General features: G+C 37.4%; 1 protein-coding gene across 1 annotated transcript in view; it reads right to left on the bottom strand.

The window, feature by feature from the left end:
* Klhl15 (kelch like family member 15) overlaps nucleotides 1–22,461 on the bottom strand; it is a 39,846-nt gene that overhangs the window by 5,702 nt on the left and 11,683 nt on the right. Inside the window, exon 3 of the mRNA XM_074063897.1 lies at nucleotides 17,325–18,036. Coding sequence (XP_073919998.1) covers nucleotides 17,325–18,029 — 705 coding nt within the window. The 5' untranslated portion in view covers nucleotides 18,030–18,036. The remainder of the gene's footprint in view (nucleotides 1–17,324; nucleotides 18,037–22,461) is intronic.

Raw genomic sequence — 22,461 nt, 5'->3', positions numbered from 1 at the left:
GATTCCTGCTTACTAGGCAGGCACTCTATTGCTTGAGCCACACTTCTAGCCTTGCAGTTTTCTAGTCACTGGTAATATCATAAAACAACCAAGATTCAATAATTTGGGGAGTTATGGTAGTGAGTTAATGAATATTTAAGTACATACAAAATTCCCAGTAGGCTTTTGACATAAAGTCTTGGTCTTATATGCTGAAGTCAAACCCCAATACTGCAATCAATCAATCAAGAGTTGGTCTCATATCAACACCTCCTATAGTAATAATTCATTAGACAAGACTAGGTCAAACTTTCCTTTTTTTGCTTTTGGAGCTAGAACTACCTAATAATGATGGCTATCAAGATCTTATAGAGCACTTTTTAAGTGTTATGCTAAGCACTATGGTGAAATATAAAAATAAGTGCAAGATGTGTTCTGTTTCCTCAAAGAACTTAGAATATGGTTGAGAAAATGAAAACACATACAAATTTATTAATATATTGAGCCAACTGACAATCAGGTATGCATCTGTGAGTGTTGCAGCAGCACTGAGAAGGAGTACTTTGTGGCAGAAGTAGAAAAATTGAAAACCAGCAGAAAAATCCACCCTTGTAATATGACAACAATGTGGTAAGAGGGTCTTAAATTTAAAAAGGAGAAATGAGATATTGTAGAGATAAAATCTATAATAAGGGCTGGAGGTATAGCTCAGTGGTAGAATGCTTGCCTAGTATGCACAATGCCCTGGATTCAATCCCCAGCAACACACACACCACTACAGATGTCCATGACTGAACTAAAGCAAGAACAGACTGAAAAAGAACGAACTCACTTGAGGATTTAGGCTTTAAGTGATAAGCAGGTAGTGATATCAATATAGAAAAACAGGGAAGTCCAGACAGTTTGGGAGAGGAATTCAATTTCCCCAGTAGGGTAAGTTGCTGATAGGGTACTAAGGAGGAAACTTCTAGGAGCCTATTGGAAATCTGAGATGACAGCTTGGAAGGGAGTCAAAAGCAGGCATATGTATTTATGAGCTTTTTCTCCTTCTCTTTTTCCTTCTTGTGTTTCTCTTTCATTAATCCATCAATTCATTCATTCCCCATCTACATCCAAAAAAGTATTTGAAATGAGAAGCACTACAAATTTGGCTTAAGTCTTTTGATAACTGTATTCAATATAACTGGTTTCCTCTATAAGGACAGGCATTTTGTTTTTGTATATAAAAGTCATTATTTTGAGAGAGTCTCCTTCCATGGGCTTTGCTAAACTAGCAGGGATAAATGACACAAAAATGTTGGAGAGCCCCTTGCCTAACTATGTAAGAGAGAAAATTAACCCTGTTAACACCTGCACTTGATGTTTTACATGTGCATCTCCTATGAGAGAGCAGTAACAATCCTGAGTTTCCTGATAAGAAAACAGAGGCTTCGAATTTTAAGTGAATTGCTCAAGTTATTTACATAACTAAAACCGATAGAGCAGCCAGGCATGGCAGCACAAACCTGTAATCTTAGCAGTCAGGAAGCTAAGACAGGAAGAACTTCAGTTAGAGGCCTGCCTGGACTATACAGTGAGACCTTGTCTCAAAAAACAACACTCACAGGATTGGAATCCGAACCTTGAACCAGGATAATTTTACTCCAAAGTTCGTGCAATTTCCAGTATGCTACAATACAGCTTCCAGGTTTTTTTGTGGGGGTATGAGGGGGAGTTGCCTTTTTGAGACAGAATCTCACTATGTAGCTCAGTCTGGTCTCAGCCTCCTGAGTGCTGAAATTGTAAGTATGAACCACCATGCCCAGCTACATTATTCTTTAGAAAAATCTTTAAATGACATATTCATTTATTAAAACACTTAACATGTTCAGCAAATAAGCCTGACAATTCCTCTCAAAGAAGACATAGTATAACTGCATCAACAAAAAAAAAATCAATCATAAGGATCACAATGATTAAGCCCCAGCTCAATTCTTCCTAGTCAAATAACAACTGTGAAAGAAATCAGCTAATAATGAGTAACTGTAAACAAGTAATTTCAATAAAACAAATAATAAAGGAAAATATGAGAAAGATCTCATTGTATCCTTTACTACTGATAAAAAAAAAAGTTACAAAGTAAAGAACCAAAGGAAAAAACTAAGCTTCAATCTCTACGAGAAACAATGGAACACTATTTATCCGCTAAGGATTACTTATTAACATGGAAAAATGCTGACAGTTTACTGTTTCTAAACAGCAATAATACTCTGGTATTATCCCAAGTAAATAAAAATTTACGTATGCTTGCTTGTATTAGTGATTCTCTCTGGAATTCTGTGAAATTTTTTTGCATTCTTTGCTTTTCATATACCATATTTGCAAAAGAAAAAGTTTTTGCCATTTTAAAAATGGGTCTCACAGGGCTGGGATGTAGCCTGGTAGCAGAGTGTTTATCTACCTACCAGTGAATAGTAGGTTTGAACACCAGCACCAAAAAAAAAAAAAAAAGCACTTTAGAATCTTTTCATATTTCTCTTTCCCATTCATTTTTTGTATGAATTGCCTAATAGTGTACCACTTTTATCTTTTTCTTTATTGCCTTTTAGGAGCCAAAAGGCCATACTGTATAAATCAACAAGAATCATAAACCTCAAATTAAATATTTAAGTGCCTACTGAGCACAGCCAGTGGTCTGACAGATACACAGGTTTTCAAGTAATAGAATCTTGTAAGGTGATTAAGAATTTGACTTAGGAAATTTCTGACATTGGCACTCACAAACTGTACGGTCTTAGACATGTAACTCAATATCCTTAAGTCCTTTTCCTCATCTGCTATTCTTAGGATAACAATACCACCCATGTCTCTTAGCCCTATGATAGGACACGAGTCAGACAGTTCATATACAAAAGATCTCATTTGGTGTCTGTCATGTTGCAATGTGCAAATAAACATTAGCTATTATCAGGTAAATATTATTGACCAGGGGATATCCATGAAAAAGTGTCACTCAGCTTAAAGCATCTGATAGCATGTTCTTGATCTGCATTAAAAGGTAGTCTTTCATAAAGTAAAGAAATGAGAGGAGCCAGGTGTCAGTGGCTCACACCTGTAATCCTAGCTACTGAGAAAGCAGAGATCAGGAGGCTCACAGTTCGAAGCCAGACCAGGCAAATAGTTCATGAGACCCTATCTCGAAAAAACCCACCACAATAAAGGGATGGTGGGTGGAGTGGTTCAAGGTGGAGGCCCTGAATTCAAACCCCAGTACTGCCAAAAAAAAAAAAAAAAGAATTGAGAGGAACTGTTACTTTGAACCTAACCCTCACTAGTAAAACATAATTGGTAATGTACAAGTAGAAGGAAGCTTTAGAGAAAGCAGCCATGTTGTTTGGAGATCAAGGGAGGAAGGAGAAATATGCACATATTGGAGAGGCAGATTTTAAGTTTTTCAAAGGAAAATTAGGATCAATTCCAAGATTTAAAACTGAGTAAGGAAGCTACAGAAGGCTTGGAGGCTCTCAAAAGCGTAATACTAACTGTATAATTGCAAAATGCACTGATGAAGAAAGAAAAGGGGAAAGTATCTAAAGAATCTGATGTGCCGCATCTGATGAGAGCCTTCTGGAATTCGGGTATTTAAAAAACATTTACAACACGTGGTTAAAAAATGGACCCATAAAACAAGTTTTATAAAGAGTGAGATGATGCTCTAAAGCCTCAGGATGAATTGTGACTCTACAAAGTACTAGATATTGAATAAATGGCACTTTAGAGGTTAAAGTAAAAAGTAGAGAGAAAAGTGAAGCCCTCCCTAATGGATTGGTTAGTATTATATTAACAAACAAGAGAAACAGCCTTACTCCTATTTTATTTCCATTACTAAGAATGTCTTTATTCTTTCCAATCTGAAGATCAAATACAATTACTGAGAAGAAACTTAAATCCAAGATGGTTGAAGAAAAAAAGAAAAGAAACACCAGCTAGTTACTCTCACTGAGCTCATCATTTGATCTGACAAATCATGTCCTGAGATCCTGAGAGTAGGCATAAATAAGGCTATTTAATTGCCTTCTGTAATCTGTGTGGAATTGTGATGAACGGGCGAGCACTAAAAGCCAGACAGATTTTCCACCTACAGACTCGTTAGCCTGAGGTACATCCTGGATTGTTAAAAAAAAAAAAAGGTACTTAAAAATAAGGAAGTGCTACACACTAGGGAGGCAGCATGGACTCACCAGGTAATGCCAATACTGACCCTGTTTCCTGCTTAATTTCTGATGATGTAATAGCACTGCTAGAGAGTAAGAGAACCTGTACCTTCAGGAAAGTAATCAATAAAATCTAATCAGAAAGAAAATAGTAATACCAGGAATTCATGAGCCACCTGAAATCATAGCAATAATTGTATGCTAATGCATTTAGAAGGTAGTGTGAGATTATAGGAAATCTGTAATTTTTATCAGATGCTCTGAGGATCTATAAACTACAAATGTAAAGTTTTGACTGATGCTATCCTTAGAATGAATAAACAATGTGATATGGCAGCCTTAGGAGCTAATAAAATTGCAGACTGAATTAAAATAGACAATCTCACCCTCTTCATTCAGGTAAAAACCACTGTCTTGAGAGTGTTCAGTTTCATCACTACACCACAGTGCAAGACAGAAGAGGTCCAAAGGAAGAATGGTCAAACAGATCAGGAGATTTCAACCCAAGAAAAGACTCAGGAGAAAGATGGCAGCTGTATCCAGGATCAATAAGTGTTAAGCTAGGAGGAAGATTTTAGGCCAGTAAGAAAAAGATCTGTAATTAGAACTGCCAAGGTAATGGATAGTCACTGTATTATTCTCGTGAGAGCACAAAAACTGGGAATAACTCAGTAAGACATTAGTTGAATAAATTCTGGTATATACCATATGCAGTCATTAAAAAGAATGAGGTTAATCATTATGCAGTGACACAGATGTTCAAAATGTTAGAGGAAAACTGCAAAACAGTACATGCAATATTCTCAAAAAATAAAATAAAAACAAACTGTTACAGTCAGCAACATACATAAGGGAAAAAAGATCTGTATGTATGTACAATGTACAGCTACTAGTGAGCTCTTAGGGACTTGCTCTTTATTGATTCTATTTAGATCAGTGTTGTTTTTCTTTACAGGGACCATATCCCTCTTTTATAATCAGTAAAACAAAAAAAGGTTGTGAGTACACATTTCCCCAAATCATGGACTACTGGCCTTCAGAGTTAGTAAGTCTCCTGTCATTGGAGGTGGCCCGGGAACAATGGAGAGTCCAGCGTCACAGACAACTACATTAGATGACCTGTCGTGGACCTTCCAATCCTGGCTATTGCAGATCCCATCAAACTGATCCAGCTGAACTGCTCTGGAGTCATTTTCTAGTCTTTCATTTTATACCCAACCTTCTTGTTCCTTTGTCCTGTCCCCATTCATTTTATTGTGCCCCTTTGAAACTTGGGTTCCAAAGAGTCACTTAAATTCAACTTTATGTTAAAGTCCAAATCAAAGCTGTATCTTTTACCTAATCTGTTCTACTTCTAAGCCCCCAATAATGGAAGTTGTGCTTTCTGAGATAGTTAATTCAAAGTATCTCCCAAGTAAAGAAATTTAGCTCCTATCTTCCACAGCTAGTTCTAGATCTGCCTTGGGTGGGCACAGTGGCTCACACATGTAATCACAGCTACTTAGGAGGCAGAGATCAGGAAGATCATGGTTCAAGGTCAAACGAGGTGAAAAATTGGCAAGACCCCATCCTACCACAGAAGCCAGGTGGCATCTGCCTGTTTTTCCAGCTATGCAATCATAAATAACTAAAGCAAAAAAGGGTTGGGCATGTGGCTCAAATAGTAGAGCTCCTATCTAGCAAGCACAAGGCCTTGAGTACTGCCAAACATACACACGAAACAAACAAAAAGCATTTCTCTCATCATTCTTTCCTCATGTTGCAGCTTAACTGTCTGCTTATCAAGTGCTCTTAAAAGAACGATATGGAGAGAGTGATTTTTCTTTCATGTTCTGAATTACTTTCTCCTTTCAAAGGAATAAAAAAGCTGTCATGTTTTAAAACTTGGAAACATTACCACTTTTCTTGCTTGGATACTTTAGAAAATTGTATTATAAAAAGCATTTTGCCTTTCTGATAAACTGCTAGAAAGTATGTATTTAGTCTTAAAAACTGCGGTCTGAAATTTTAAATTGTCCATTTCCGCCTCTAAAGGTCTTTTAATTTAATGTAATTGTGTACAAACACAAATACATATGGTGAGCAAAAGAAGAAATGTGAGACATGATTAATTTTGAACATGGTTCCTGTAAGAATAAAGGTAGAAGAAATAGACATTACCACTGGGCAAAAACTCAATTTCTCCATTAATAGTCAAAATAAGAAACTATTTATTAAATACTTAAGTTTTTTTATTTTGTGTGTGTGTGTGTGTGTGTGTGTGTGGCACTGGGGTTTGAACTCAGGGCCTCACACTTGCTAGGCAAGTTGTAATATAAATAGGTGTTTTGGCAGAGCTTACTACCTTTATCTGATTCAAAACTTAGAATTTTAAAGATCTACTAAAACTGGCTACAGTCTAAATATTTTTTTGGCAGTACTAGGGGTATGAACTCAGGGCCTCATGCTTGCTAGTCAGGTGCTCTACCACTTGAGCCATTCTAAAATTTTAAACTGGCTTTTTACCAGCCAGTTTAAGATATTATTACCTGCTTCCCTTTTCAAACAGTACTGGGGAACAAACTCAGGGCCTCATGCATGCTAGGCAAGTGGTCTCCTACTGAGCTATACCCCCAACCTTAAAATGACTTTTACATGTCCAATATACTAAACCAAAGAAACAAAACACCTTTTAATTTTTTGAAACAGGGAATTCACTATATGGGTCAGGCTGGTCTTAAACTCATGATCCTCTTGCCTCAGCCTCCTAAGTGCTGAAATCACAGGTATGTACCACCATGCTTGGCCACAAAATGCCTTTTATTAGTTTATCCACAAGTATGTGCATTGGAGGAATGAGAGACAATTCTTGACCTCAAGATCCCAGGTTTTCTGAGTCCTGGTTATTAGTTTTATACTGCCTTCCCTACCATGATCCAGTCTTCTCAAGAGAAATTTCCAAAAACAAAGCAGTTACTATCATGGACCCTTAATACTAAAACAAATCGTACCTTTCAGAGACACTGCTACATTTAATATAATTTTGATTCTCAGGAAAATGTGGGGCAGTCTTTTTTGTTGTAATGCAAACTATCTACCCTAGTACAATAAGTCTTTATTTCATTGCTTAGGGGGCTGAGGATGAACTCAGTTGGGTAAAGCCCTTGCCTAGCAAATGCAAGACCCTGGATTCTACCCCAAAACTGCAAAAAGAAAAAATACTCAGAAGCTAAGTATAGCCAAACGCCAGTAGCTCATGCCTGTAATCCCAGCTACTCAGGAGGCAGAGATCAGGAGGATCATGGTTCAAAGCCAGCCTGGGCAAATAGCTCGTGAGACCCTATCTTGAAAATACCCATCGTAAAAGGGCTGGCAGAGTGGCTCAAGGTGTAGGCCCTGAGTTCAAGCCACAGTACCACACACACAAAAAAAAAAAAAGCGCTAGGGGCAGTGGTGCACACCTGATATCCCAGGCACTCAGGATGCAGAGATCTCAGTTCAATGCCCACCCAAGCAAAAGGCCAAGACCCTATCTGAAAAAAAAAAAAAAAACTAAAAATAAAATGACTGGGGGAATGCCTCAAGTGGTAGAGTGCTTGCCTAGGAAGCACGAGGCCCGAAGTCCAATTCCCAGTACGACCACCCAAAAAAAACAAAAAAAAAACCTAGATGTAAAATGCCTTAATTAATCCCTTTGTTCTAAAACACACTAGTTAATGGCCAGGATATGCTAACTCAGTCCATGCTAAGCACAAATTCTTTCAGTAACAATACAATTAGTCCTTGAGGAGGACTGGTTCCAGGCCTTCCTATAGATGTTCAAATCTCATATGAAATGGCAGAAGATTTACATTTAACCTACACATAATGCTCCCATATACATTATTAAAGCATCTCTAGGTTACTTTATAATACCTAACATGATGTAAGTGCTACACAAAGGGTTGTTATGCTATTATTTGACAAGGAAGAAATGACACATGATGGGCGCATATTTTCAATCTAAGGTTGGTTGAATGTGTGGATACAGAATCCACAGATTGGGAGGGCCAACTATACAGTCAAATACCAAATGGCAAAGACAATTTTTTTTGGCATTACTGGAGTTTGAGCACAGGCCTTTATGCTTGCAAGGGAGATGCTCTACAGCTTGAGGCATGCCTCTAGCCCTTTTTACTCTGGTTATTTTGGAGATAGGGTCGCACTTTTTACCTAGGCTGGCCTGAGCCACCATCCTATTTTAGGCTTTCCACCATAGCTGGGAAGACAGGTACCACCACAACCAGTTCTTTCCTGCTGAGATTTGAGTCTCACAACTTTTTTCCCTGGGCTGGCCTGGAACTGAGATCCTCCTGATCTCAGCCTCCCATGTAGCTAGGACTACAGGAATGAGCCATCAGTGCCCAGCCAAGGACAAATTTTAATAAGAATTTATTCATCCTTTCCTCTCAGAGCAGCCAAGAGTCTGAAGCACTGACCTGAACTTTTGAAGTAAAGTGACTCAGGTAAACAGGGGTGAGAGAGGTCACCCTCAACAAGATTCAGAATTTCAGACTTGTCTATAGAGTAAAAAACAGTTAATTCAAAACTAAATGTGCTTAGAAAGTCTAATTTCCTTCCAATTGAGCACTGTTCAAGATTAAGTAACAGTACACAAGCCTAAAAAGTAGAAAATGATGTATTTCTTTTAAAGCTTAAGACCATGCTTTTATTATCTGCTTATGCTAATATTTAGGCAAGTGCTCAACCACTTGAACCATCCCCCACAATTATGCTAACATTTACAGAGCACAACTCAGTTCTAGAATTCACAACTTAGGAGGGATTTTTTCCTATTTATGGAAATGCTCTCCACTATGCAAATATTTTATTTATAAATACGTTAGGACAGGTCAGATAAAAGGTTTAATTCTAAAACTAACTTCTGAATGAGCAATGCTTACTTATGACACGTGGCATTTTTTTTAAATAAATTTGAAGATTAAAACTTCAAAGCCTAAAACCTAAATACTTCATTTTTTTGTCTTTCCCCTTAATTTTTTTTAAAAAGTTTCTTTTTTTACATGGCAACACAGCTGTCTCCATTCCATGTCTTCCTTTTCTAATCTCCAATTCTCTGATGGTTTTGTTTTCATCTCTCTTCTTTAAAAGGAAAATCAGCAAGTAAGACTGAATTTTAAACGCCCATTTTCAATAGGTTCCAGTCTTAAAACATTGTCTTTCCCAGGGCTCTAACGGCAGTCGACACCTAGGTTTCTGGCATTCTTCAGGAAGGTATGAGCTTGGAGTGAATACAAGTCAAAGTTGAATATAAGAGCACCATATATATATATATATATATATATATATATATATATATATATATATATATATATATGGCAAATTTCAGAGAAGAAAAACACCTTGTGTGGTCTTAAGTACTTCACACGTGTTAATTACAATCATCTATGTCCATGGAGAAGCGGGGCTGACAAAAGGGAAACTGATACAGAAAAAGATATTAAGCTAACTGAGAAAGTAACACTTAACCCATTGACCTAGTTTCCAACAGAAAAGCTGTTCATCTCTGTGCTTTAACTCCAAGGGGCAAGTGAGCTGCTTGTTAATTTAAGTAATTTCAAGTTCTGGCTGCATAAATACTATTTAATAATGAAGGGGATTTAAAACCTTTTCAGGACCGGTGGAGTAGCTCAAATGGCAGAGCATCTGCACAAAAAGTGTGAGGTCTGAAAACTCTAGTACCATCCAAAAAAAAAAGAAAAAAAAACTTCTTAGCCAGGTGTCAGTGGTCACATCTGTGATCCTACCTACTTGAGAGGCTGAAATGAGGAGGACTGTGGTTTGAGGCCAGCCCAGATAGTTCATGAGGCCCCATCTCCAAAATAATCACAGCAAAATAGACTGGGGTGTCGTTCAAGTGGTAGAGCGCCTACTTGTAAAAAAAAAAAAAATTGAACACAACTCAGGCTTATCAAATTCTAATGAAGTTTCACATTTTGTTTAAAAAACATTTTTACTGTCAAATACAGTAAAATATTTTTCATGGGCTTCTAAAACTTTGAGGGAAATTTCCACTTACTCTTCTAGATTTATCTAGTTCTACTTGAGGTTATTAAACAAAGCCTTTTCAAGAATTTTTGGCTAACCTGTGCTAACAGTGTAGTTAACAGTTTGGTTGCTGGACAGAAATTTTCTATCAGGCAACCACTAGATTAGTCGAAACATATTCCAGTGTCTAAGTGAAGGGATTCTGGAGGAATTTGAAGATGACAAGTACATTCTAAAATGGGGGTTAACAGGGCACTGGTGGCTCATGCCTATAATCCTAGCAACTCAGGAGGCATAGATCAGAAGGATCTCGGTTTGAAGCCAGCCTGGGCAAATCATTTACTAGACCCTATCTCAAAAAAACCTATCACAAAAAAAGGCAAGGTATAGGTCCTGAGTTCAAACTCCAGTGCCACAGAAATAAATAAAATAAAATGGGGGTAAGACATCTTAGAAACTGACAGATTTCAAAGATGACAACTTAAGTATCCAAAGTATATCTTACTTAAGAATATAGTAGCTCTCAGAACTGGTCTTCAACAAACACTAATCTTCCTAATAGAGGTTCATTGTTAAGAGTGTGTGCCTAGTATATGCAATGCCCTGGACTCTATCAGTAGCATCAAAAAAATTTTTTTTAATAAAACATATATAAAATAGTGAACTATATTTAACAGATTAGGAGAAAAGCACACTATGAGTCTGAATATCATAAGCTCATTTTTAAAACACAGTATTTGTAATAAGCATAACAGGCTTACTTAAAAACAGAATACATCTATATAATCTGCTTCTTTAATAAACAGCCAAAAAACCCAACTACAAAATCCTAAATACAAATCTGAACTAATGTGTTTTTTTTAATATTAATAGGATTAAGAGATTTTTTTTCTTTCCCTTGGAAAAATTCAAAGACCTTATGTATACATTAATACAACTTCTAAGGGGATCATTGGTGTCTTGAGTCTTACCTTATACACATTTATGACACTTAGATGCTCTGGGATTCAAAAACTGTTAAAATGTCACCGCACCAAAAAATCAACAAACAGATATTTTAATCAATAATTTAACGATTTTGCTAAGAATCTGATCTTTTACATACAATAAGGTATAATATACATTTACTTCATGAAATGTTCTCAATAAATAATTGTTTTTATAAAAAAATTTAAAAATCTAAGAGAACATAGTTTAAGCTATTAAATCATCATTGAAATTCAGAACAGCAAATGTTAGGCCTTATATGTGTTAACAGATACAAAGACCATCAGAGGTAGTAAAAATACACACCACAGACATTAAGTAAAAACTGAAATTGTAGTCTAATTTTAAAATGGAATCTAGTATAGATAAAACAAATCTTAAGAACTCAGTGTCAAAAGGACAAGATTTAGCTGGGGATGTAGTTTAGTGGTACAGCACCACATGCCTAGTATGTGAAATGACCTGGGTTTAATCCTCAGAACTGCAAAAAAAAAAAAAAAGATACTATCTTTAAATTTTTAGATTTCGTTATACAGTGAAAAACTCCAAAATCATGCTTGCACATCTTACATTCTCTTTCACTGTCATTAAAGCTCTTAGGCTTTGTTTTGTTCATTTAAGCACATTAGAATTTTCACAACTCTAAACAACTTCTAAATGACCCAGGCTGAACCACAGTTAACAGCACGCTTTCTGCAGCTTAAGAGTTCTCTCCCTAGTCTAGCATCTATAAGAAGTGCTTGAACTAAGAAGCAAGCAGATCTGGGTTCTACTCTGGACAGTGCCACTTCTTCTGGAATAAGATTCCTAACCTTTCTGAGCCTGTTTTCTTATCTATAAATGGGCATAAAATTTAGACTCTGCCCAAATGTAGTGCACAACCTGGCGCACATATATGCATACACATACACACAAACAATACTCTATGTGTGTATACACATACATATCCATATATAGCATTGAAATAAGTAGTACCACTGCCTCTAATGAGCTCGGTGAGGAAATCTGGAAGCCTTAGCTTCTTTAGTGGTGGCTCTTAAGGCAGTGTTCTCAGCTTCAGGGTAAATCAACTAGAGGACTACAAGAATAGGCTGCAGTAAAACAAACTCAAAGATTTCAGCACAACTTGAGGGCATGATTCGGGTTCCTGAATTTAGGGGGAGCTCTTCCTTGGGGAGACATGTAACATCCCTCCCCCACCCCTTTAAGAAGGCCTGCTTGGATCTAATAGTTACTACACCACAGGAAGAATTGAAATCTCCATAGGTTCCTTCACCCAAGTTTTGTACTGTTTCCCTTTGTTTTCATGCAAACAGAGAAAGGGTCTTGACAAAGAGATGCTGTAGTCATTAAGAGTTATCTTCATCAACCAGTCCACAAAATCATTAAGTTGATGAGCTCCTTAACATTAACTGTACATCACATTTCTTAAGACTGGGAATGTGGGAGAGGAGCTAAATATGTGAGAAAGACTGCTTACTATATGCATAGAATTTCTAATTTAAAAAAACTCACTTCCTTAGACAGTGCTATGCAATGAAAATACAACCCAAGCCACCAACACAAGGCAAAGATGTAATTTTACATTTTCTAGTACCCACATTTCAAAAAGTAAAAATATATTGATCTTAAAATATATTTAACTCAATATATCCAAAATGTTATTTTAATATGCAATCAATCTGAAAAGAATTGAGGACTGGAGATGTAGATGAGTGCTTGCCTCAGACTGGGGACTGGAGGTGTAGCTCAGTGGGGAAGAACATGGGCATAGCATGAGCAAGGCCCTGTGTTCAATCCCCAGCACCAAAAAAGAAAAATAGCTTTGCATCTCTGTCTGTAGAGCTCCACTGCTCAATATAGTTGCCACATGTGGTTACTGAATATGTGAAGGGTGGCTAGTCTGAATTGAGATATAGAGACTAAGACGAGAAAAAGTGTAATTACTTCAGGATTTTTTCATTGCTGTTGCTGGGGATCAAGCCACTGCACCTAGCCCTTTAAATCCCAGTACCGCCAAAAGGATCTCAATAAATTGAAGTGTCAGCCAGGAGCTGGTGGTTCATACCTGTAATCCTAGCTACTTAGGAGGCAGAGATCAAGAGGATCATGATTCGAGGCCAGCCTGGGCAGATAGTTCATGAGACCCTATCTTGAAAATACCCAATACAAAACAGGGCTGGTGGAATTGCTAAGTGGTAGAGTACCTGCCTAGTAAGCATGAAACCCTAAGTGCAAACCCCAGTACTGCCAAAAATAATTGAGGTGTTGTAAATTTTTTGAAGGGTGAAAAATATAACTCTTAAAGAAACCTAACACAGAATACTGTGAATAAAATTTTGATTATAGTCACAGAATTGAGCTACTTAGCTTCAGAATCCAAACAGAATGATTTTTTTGAGACTGATGATTTCTAAGTTTGATCAACTTGCTAAATGGTTTTCCAAATTTTTCTCTGACATTACAATATTTTCCTATAATTGTTCCTAAAAACCATGATGCTAAAAAGTAAATGAGTCAATAGAAAATAAAGGGAATAGAGGAACTAAGTTAATACCAACACAAGGAAATAATCATGATACATCCAGAATGTGGAACACAGTAAGACAATGGGCAGTGTGGTCACGCCTATAATCCTAACTACTTTGGAGGCTGAAACCAGGAGGATCATGGTTCAAGGCCAGTCTGGGCATATAGTTCACAAGACCCCATCTCCAAATAACCAGAGCAAAATGGATTGGAGGTGTGGCTTAAGTGGTAGAGTTCCTGCTTTGCAAGTGCCAAGCCAAGTTCAAACCCCAGTATCACCAAAGGCACAAAAAAAAAAAAAAAAGAAGAAGAAAGCTTAGACAGGCATGATAGCCAAAAGCAATAAGCAATGCATAAATCTTGACTGGATTCTAGGAGATTCTGGGAACAACTGGAAAAAATGTGAATATGAAATACTTATTTGATGAAGATCTTAGTGTTAACATTCCTGGATGGAACAGTATTGTACTTAGGTAGGAAAGAGTCTACACAGGTATTCATTATACTATTCAGCTTTTGTATGTTTGAACATTCTCATAAATGAATGGAAAGGAGAGGGAATTCTAGATGAAAAGAAAGACACAATCAAATGTGCTGTGTGAAACTTGATTAAATTCTAGTTCATGAAAGGCAGCTAAAGAGACATCTTTGGAATAACAGAAATCAGAAAGTGGACTTGGCATTACATGATGTTAAGGAATTGTTAATTCTCTTAGATGTGACAATAGTACTTTCATTATGTATGAAAATATCCTTGCCAGTTACCAGTAGCTCATGCCTGTAATCCTAGATTCTCAGGAGGCAGAGATCAGGAGGATTGCTGTTAGAAGCCAGCCTGGGCAAATAGTTGGCAAAACCCTCTCTAAAAAACCCTTCACAAAACAGGGCTGGTGGAGTGGCTCAAGGTGTAAGCCTTGAGTTCAAACCTCAGTACTGCAAAAGAAAAAAGAAAATATCCTTACTGAGAGATGCTTGCTTAAGTAGTTATGGATGAAGTGTCATAATGTCTACAACTTTCTTCGAATTAGTTTAGCAAAAAACAAAATTATACACAAAGGCTACTGGAGCTGGCAGAATGGCTCAAGTGGTAGAGCGTCTGTCTACCTAGCAAGCATGAAGCCATTCAAACCTCAGTACTATCAGGGGGAAAAAAAAGGTATACAACACAGCTTCTGCCTATCTTGCAAATATGGCAAAATGTTAACAATTAACTTGTTTTTGAGTAAGCATTCTATTCTTTCAGCTTTTTTGTACATTTAGAAACTCTCATAATAGGAAGTCTAAAACATGCTAAAGCTAAAAATAAAACGCACATGTCAACAAATTCCAGCAAACTGGGTAAAACCACAAATCAAAACTATCTAAACTTTTCCCCATGTAGACTCTCTTACTGAAAAAGGTCCAGCACAGAGGTAAGTAACATGCCTGTACTTCCATGTATTCTCTCTAGTGCCATGCAAGCATAATGGATGTTAAAATGGCCTTGTTTGAGACCTGCAGTGTGCTAAGTACAGGAAAAAAGAGATGAGTCCTATTTTCAAAGAGCTCAAAATACTGTGATTTAAAAATACTCTAAATTCTTATGTGCCAATCAAATTTTCCATATTAGTTTGCTTTCTGGAGTTTTATTTCTAGAGATAAAGTCTCAAATATGCCTAACAATGTTTGTCAACACTTAGAAAGCCAGAGATTCCTTTGATAAACTTAAATATTCACATAATACTAAGGCCTACCTTCCACTTACCATAACTAAAATAAAGGAAAGATTTACATTATATTACAAAAAACAAACATTTCTCAGTTGCTGGGTCCTTATTAAGTTTTTCTAAGAAATTAATTCCAAAGGAAAGCCTTAATAACATTTTTATTTTGGTAACTCTGAGTACTTAGCCAATGGTAATAACCACTCTTATGCTGGAGATGCCAAAGGAACTCATCAGCAGGTTCAATTGATGTCTTCTACATTTTAAAAATTTACCTGACAAGGGGCTGCAGGTACAAGGCCCTGAGTTCAAATTCCAGTGCCACAAAAAAAAATCTAATAGTATTAATATTTAGCGACTGTCACAACTGCCTACCTGGAACTGATAGTTGGAATGTAAAAAAAGCTCAACAGCTCAGCACTTTCATACTTTCCCACAAAGAGGGGAAATTTTACTTTTTATGTCACAAGTACATCCATCTACACTGAAGTAGGAAGAGTTCTATTTTAGTAATGGGAAAGCATTTGCATTTAATGTGTAAAGACAAAACAGGATTCCCCAGGGAAAGATAGCAGCAAAAACAATAGTAAAGAAAAAAAATCAACACATGAGAGACAAATAATTGACAAGGTTCATACGGGGCTGACTGTCACTGAAAAAAGTATATTCTTTACTTTCAACTATTTGTCATAAGAGTACATTCTGAGAATAAAGATAAAATTAAGTTCTGTATTAAAAGTGTAAGATAATGACATTTCACAGTATCTCTGAGGGGAAGGGGCATGCTAGGCTGGCTGTAGAGTGTTATTCAAAGGTGCATATTTGTTTATTTTTTGTCAAATGGCATAAACAACCCTCCTTTGCAAATACTGTATTTTTTTATCACCTGGCCTGGTAACTAAAGCTGAGGAACTGTTTAATACAAAGGGTATCAAGCAAGCTTTGTGTGCTTTCGAGAAAGAAGAAAAGATGTAAGAGGAAAATAGAGCCCCAGAGGTAACCATGTGATTAGAAACCAATTAAGTTAAGCAATTACTGAAACTGCTCTCTCCTTTGGGCAAGAATGGATCACAAGTGAGACTATGATATAAAACAAAACTGCTTATATGCAAAAAGACCAAAGCTGTTCTGGAGAAAGACTATTTTGGAGAGAGAACTATTTACCTGGTAAAACGTACACAGGCATGTTTGATGAATGTACACAGAGGATTTATATTCTACTTGTTTTAAAATGCCAAGATGATGTTTTTAGACATAGAACATGTATCATGGTTAAATTTACTTAGTATTCATGTTGAAATGGGGATGGGGACAGAATTAGGAACGAACAGGGAAGAAAATCATTACTATGGCCTATTGGTTTTCAAGAGCTATTTTATGTAACCTTACATTTCAGAAGAATAAGAAACTGTATTAACGTATATCATGCAGAACTGTAAAACTCAATGCCAATTCCAGTATGTATTACTTAAAAGAGCTAGCCTGACCCAGTTCAGATTTAATTACTTTGTAAAAAGAGAAAAAAGCTAAAACAAATTTGAAATAGTTTACATCAAATAATTATGATTCAACTTTAAGAGTACCTTTAAAGGACTAGTGGAGTGGCTCAAGTGGTAGAGCTCCTGCAAACATGAGGCCCTGAGTTCAAACACAGTACCACCAAAAAAATAAACATTAAAAAAGAGTACTTTAAAAATGAAACTATTCTACTACCTACCTGGTTCATCTTTCACCCACAAAATGCATTTTTAAAATAAAACCTAAAAGCACAAGCTACAATAAAATTAGACTTTTTACATATAAACTATTCTTCTAAACTACTCTTTCATTTTTCGACTCCTGACCAAGTCTGGAAATCTTATCTATGCACACATACTGCCTGTCTATTGCTTTCAAATGCACCAACCTTTTCAAAAACACTGGATGGGGTCATCAAACAAAACCTGATGTTCTGAATGATGGTATCTGTATGTCTCCAGCGTCTTCTATCATGCCGCAGCCAAGACTGCACAGCCTCGTACAGCTCTATCTCTGGGAACCTGCTCAGATGATCATTATCCAAATAAGACATGAGTTTCTCAAAGCTTAGATAGGACAGGAAATCAGGCCTGGACATAAGTGGCACAAAGTTGTCTAGCAGAAAGGTGTCCAGCTTCTCCCTGACTCCCTCGATGTTTACACCGAAATCATCTAAGAGTCTCATAATTTCTGCACAATTTTCTAGGCAGATTTTTGCTAATAGGAAAGAACAGCAGAACTTCACCACTTCTATAAGTTGAACATACATGGCAGCCTGAAGAATCTCATGAACAGTATTCATACTCAGTTCTATAGTTCCATAGTACATAAACTGAAGAACATGGCTAAAACCAGTAGCTGTTAGACCTTTCAAGTGAATTTTGTCCTGATCTCGTTCCCTCATGTCTGCAGTAAACATAATTCTGAAGTAATCACTCTGGGTGGCCAAGAGTGCTTTATGGGCTTGGAACTGATGATCTTCAATCACCAGAGTGACATCAAGAAGCAATCCCTCCTCATACAGTGCTCTGAACCCAGCAGAGACACTGGTGTCATGGATGGAGGAACAGAATCCTTCCACGTCCCCTGCCATGAATCACCTGGAAAAAGAGTAATCAAAGAAAAATGGTGTTAATCATTCCCATGCATTCAGAAAACACTGTTAACTTAAGAGTTTTTAAATTTTTTGTAATTATCTTAACTCTACTGCCTAAGTCCTAAAAGGAAACCTAAAGGTTTTCATTCTTCTTCTTCTTCTTTTTTTTTTTAATAGTACTGGAGTTTGAACTCAAAGTTTTGTGCTTTTTGGCAGACACTTTACCACTCGAGCCACTCTGCCAGCCCAGGGTTTTCAGACTACAGTGTTTTTTGCTTTCTACCTGGGGAACACCATCTATTAAAGATGTATTTATCAAACAATGGTAGATTGTTAACTTACAAACAATATAGATGTTACACTGTTCATGAAACATACTTTTAAAAATTCCAAAATTAGCAACACAGAAAAGATTTCACAACCAAATACTAAACTTAAGAAAAAGACAAGAAGAAAGAGCTGGTGTCAGTGGTTCATGCTTATAATCCCAGCAACTTGAGAGGCTGGGATCAGGAGGTCAAGGTTTGAGGCCAGCATGGGCAAACAGTTCTTGAGACCCCCATCTCCAAAATAACCAGAGCAAAATAGACTGGAGATGTGGTTTGAGCAGTAGAGCACCTGCTTTGCAAGTGAGAAGCCATGAGTTCAAACCCCAGTCCCATTAAAAAAAAAAAACACACATCAAAAAAAATACACTTAAAAACTGCTAGAAATTTGCCAAAAGGAAATAATCAGATAAATATGCCAAGTCATACATCCAAGATTTTTCTTTCTAGTTTTATAATAAATAAAATTAGAAAGTATCCAGGCACAATGGCAAGCATCCATAGTCCCAGCTACTTGGGAGACAAAAAAAAAAAAAAAAAAAAAAAAAAAGGACTGAAGGTGTGGCTCTAATAGTAGAGTGCCTGCTTTGTAAACCTGAAGCCCTGAGTTCAAATCCCAGTCCTGCCAAAAAAATAAAAAGGAAAGTATTCAAAAGTCCAACAACAAAGGAGGGAGGACAAAGAAGAATAATGGAGGGGGTGAATTCAACTATGATATTTTGTAAGAACTTTGGTAAATGTCACAATGTACCCCCAGTACCATAATTTTAAAAAGATATAATAAAAAATACAAAAATCCTCTTAAAAAAAAAAAAGCCCAATTACAGGAGGTATAGTTCAGACAGTAGAGTGTTTTGTTTAGGAAGCATGAAGCCTTGAGTTCAAACCCTAGATTCCACCAAAAAAAAATAGTAATAAATTGAAAAAAAAAAGCCTTTGGAAAATTCAGCAACAATTCTATAACAATTAAGAATGGTGGCTGCAATTTGCCTAATCTCACAAAGGTTATTTCTTAGATGCTATGGTATTCTGAGTATATACTTAAAAATTAAGCATTGGGCTGAGATGTAGTTCAGTGGTAGAGCTATTGCCTAGCATGCACAAGGCCCTGGGTGGTTCAATCCCAGCTCCAAAAAAGAAAAGACATGTATACATGTATTTCTTTCTTTCTTTTTTTTTTTTTTTTTTGGCAGCACTGGGGCTTGAACTCAGGGCCTCAAACTCAGGGCCTCACACTTGCTAGGCAGTTGCTCTTACCACTTGAGCCACTCCACCAGCCCTATATGTATTTTAGATGAGAGAAAATCTGGAAGATACCAAAATGATGTCTCCAGGTAGTAGGATTTCAAGAGGTTTCTTTTCCTTTTTACTTACCTCATTAGCCTATTTTTAAAAACAATGATGATGAATTGCTTTTATATTTAAAATATAAACATATAATTTTAAGAAAATTAAACCAATCTAACCATAGCAGAGAAATGAAGCTAAGATAGTTGAATTAAAATCAGATCTAGGGCTGGGGAGGTAGCTCCATGGTAGAGTACGTGCTTAGCATGCATAAAGTCCTGGGTTTAATCTCCAGTGTTGTAAAAAATACATAAAAAATAAAATTAGATCTAAGTAAAACAGAATAAATAAGTCTATTACGCTATTTATGAAGCAAAGTTATTCCTTTTCACAGGAATGCCCATCCCAAGCCATCTATCCTGTTCTTTACACACATTCTCACACAGCTTCCTCCCCAATGAACCTCTCCTTCACTCCTGAATGCCCTCCCCATTCTTTCCACTGTGCCCTGTAGGAACCTTGCTTCACTGTACACAAACTCCCTTACATGCTCATGTTAGTCCAGAAAGCAATCTCCTCATCCTCATTTAAGTAACATGGTTTTCCTGAAAGTCACAGCTTCCAGGCCTTGTCTCCTACCCCTATCCCCACCTCCTTCCACATTAGAAAAAAATACTCTTCCAGAACTTACAGACCTAACTTTCTACACTTTCTCTTAGTTTTCTGTCCTTTTTCTAAAACCTGGCCTTTCAATCAGATAAAAATCCATTTTCTGTGCCACTTTATCATATGTACACACCCCCTGATCGCCCACATTTGCTGAATGGCGCTACCTGGCTGAATCATCTTCACCTATTCAATGTTCACAAGAGATAACCCATTCAAAAACCAAGAGTCAAAGTTCCCTGAACATCTCAACCCCTGCTAACTCCCCCTTATTCCACTACAAACCCTATTCCCAAATCCCTAGGACCTGCCCTGATACAGGACTGGTCCACACCTAAAATCTAGACTGTCAACTTTCCACTTACCCTTCCTGCTCTGATTTTGTTGATTTGAGACAGTCTCACTATGTATCCTAGGCTGCCTCAGACTCTGAAGTGCTGGGATTACAGAGTGCTGAAATTACAGGCATGCCCAATCATGCTGGGAGACCTTCCTCTTTTTTTAACTTGGTACATCATCTCTTGGAACTTCACCTCTATCCTTTTCCAGCTTAGACCTTCCCATATCATAGCAATCACTCTCTTGTTAGGGCTTTCATTTCCCTTATCCCTTTTGCCTGTCCTCCATGCTTGCCACGCTAAAACAAAACTTTGCTGACTGGTTCTTTAATCTCGGAGTGCCTTTCTGTAATGCCTCTGGGCAATTTTCTTCTTTGAACAGTTGTGAGGCCATTCTGTTCTGGTGTGCACTGATGCACAATGAAAGATTTTACCAAACTAAGGATAACTGATATGGACAAATTTGTGGGATACTACAGCCATTTTTAAAGCATTATCTTGAATACCTCATGATTGAGAATCAGATGTTTGACCCATTTGCTGAATCACCACCCACAGACCATGCTAGCCTAGAAGAGCACAATCAAAGGATATGGCAGCAACACCTAGGCTCTGAATCCTCACAAATTCTAATCTTCCCAAATTCTTTTCTTCCCTTGGTTGGGTGTTTAGGTGGACCAAGAGCCCTCTGGTGAAGTAAATGGAACACAGTTGACTCCTATCACCTGTTCTACCTCCTTCTTTAGCAGGCTGTCTCTGTCAGTCTCACCACTGTATTACCAATAGCTCCTCTGTGTGTCACATCCTACATTAGATATGGAGATATGTGCCAATCAGGAATCCACTCTATACACGGATGTGGCTGAGCTCTCAGGTGCTGAGAAGAAAGAGGCTTTTACAGAAACATAAATGGCACCACTCATCCACTCTGGTGAATAGGCAATCACTAGACTTACTACTTTGCTTCATCAAATATGCTATTACACCCTATATTTTAACTTCTTCACATTTTTTTGGTGGTACTGAGGTTTGAACTCAGGGCTTTGCACTTGTAAAACAGGCACTCTTTACCACTTGAGCTACACCTCTAGTCCATTGCACTCTGGTTATTTTGGAGATAGGGACACATGAACTATTGACCTGGGCTGGTCCTGAACCTCAGTCGTACCAATCTCAGCCTCCCCAGTAGCTAGGACTATGGGCAAGAGCCACCGGCACCCAGCAACTTCTTGACATTTCAATCAGTTTAAGTTATCCCAGCCTGAAGTCATATGAAAAAAAACCTTCTAAGTTAAAAAAAAAAGTTTCAGTCAAGTGCCAGTGGCTCATGCCTACAATCCTAGCTACTCAGGGGGCAGAAATCAGAAGGATCAGGTTTGAAGCCAACCCCAGGCAAATAGCTCGCAAGACACTATCTCAAAAATACCCAACACAAGCTGGGCGCCAGTGGCTTGTGCCTGTAATCCTAGCTACTCAGTAGGCAGAGATCAGAAGGACTGCTTCGAAACAAATAGCTCAAGAGTCCTATCTCGAAAAACACCCAACACAAAAAAGGGCTGGTGGAGTGGCTCAAGGTATAGGCCCTGAGTTCAAACCCCAGTATCGGGAAATATATATATGTATACATATGTATGCATATATAGGTACACATATTTTTTATATATGCATATATACATATATATAACACAAAACAGGATTGGAGTAACTCAAGTGGTAGAGTGCCTGCTTAGCAAGCATAAGGCCCTGAGTTCAAACTTCAGTACCTTCAAAAAAATAGTTTGATGGGTGGCGAAATTGTTCAAGTGCCTGCCT

The sequence above is a fragment of the Castor canadensis genome, chromosome X (assembly GCF_047511655.1).
Source record: "Castor canadensis chromosome X, mCasCan1.hap1v2, whole genome shotgun sequence".
Taxonomy (NCBI): Eukaryota; Metazoa; Chordata; class Mammalia; order Rodentia; family Castoridae; genus Castor; species Castor canadensis.
This window is presented reverse-complemented; position numbering and strand designations above follow the sequence as displayed.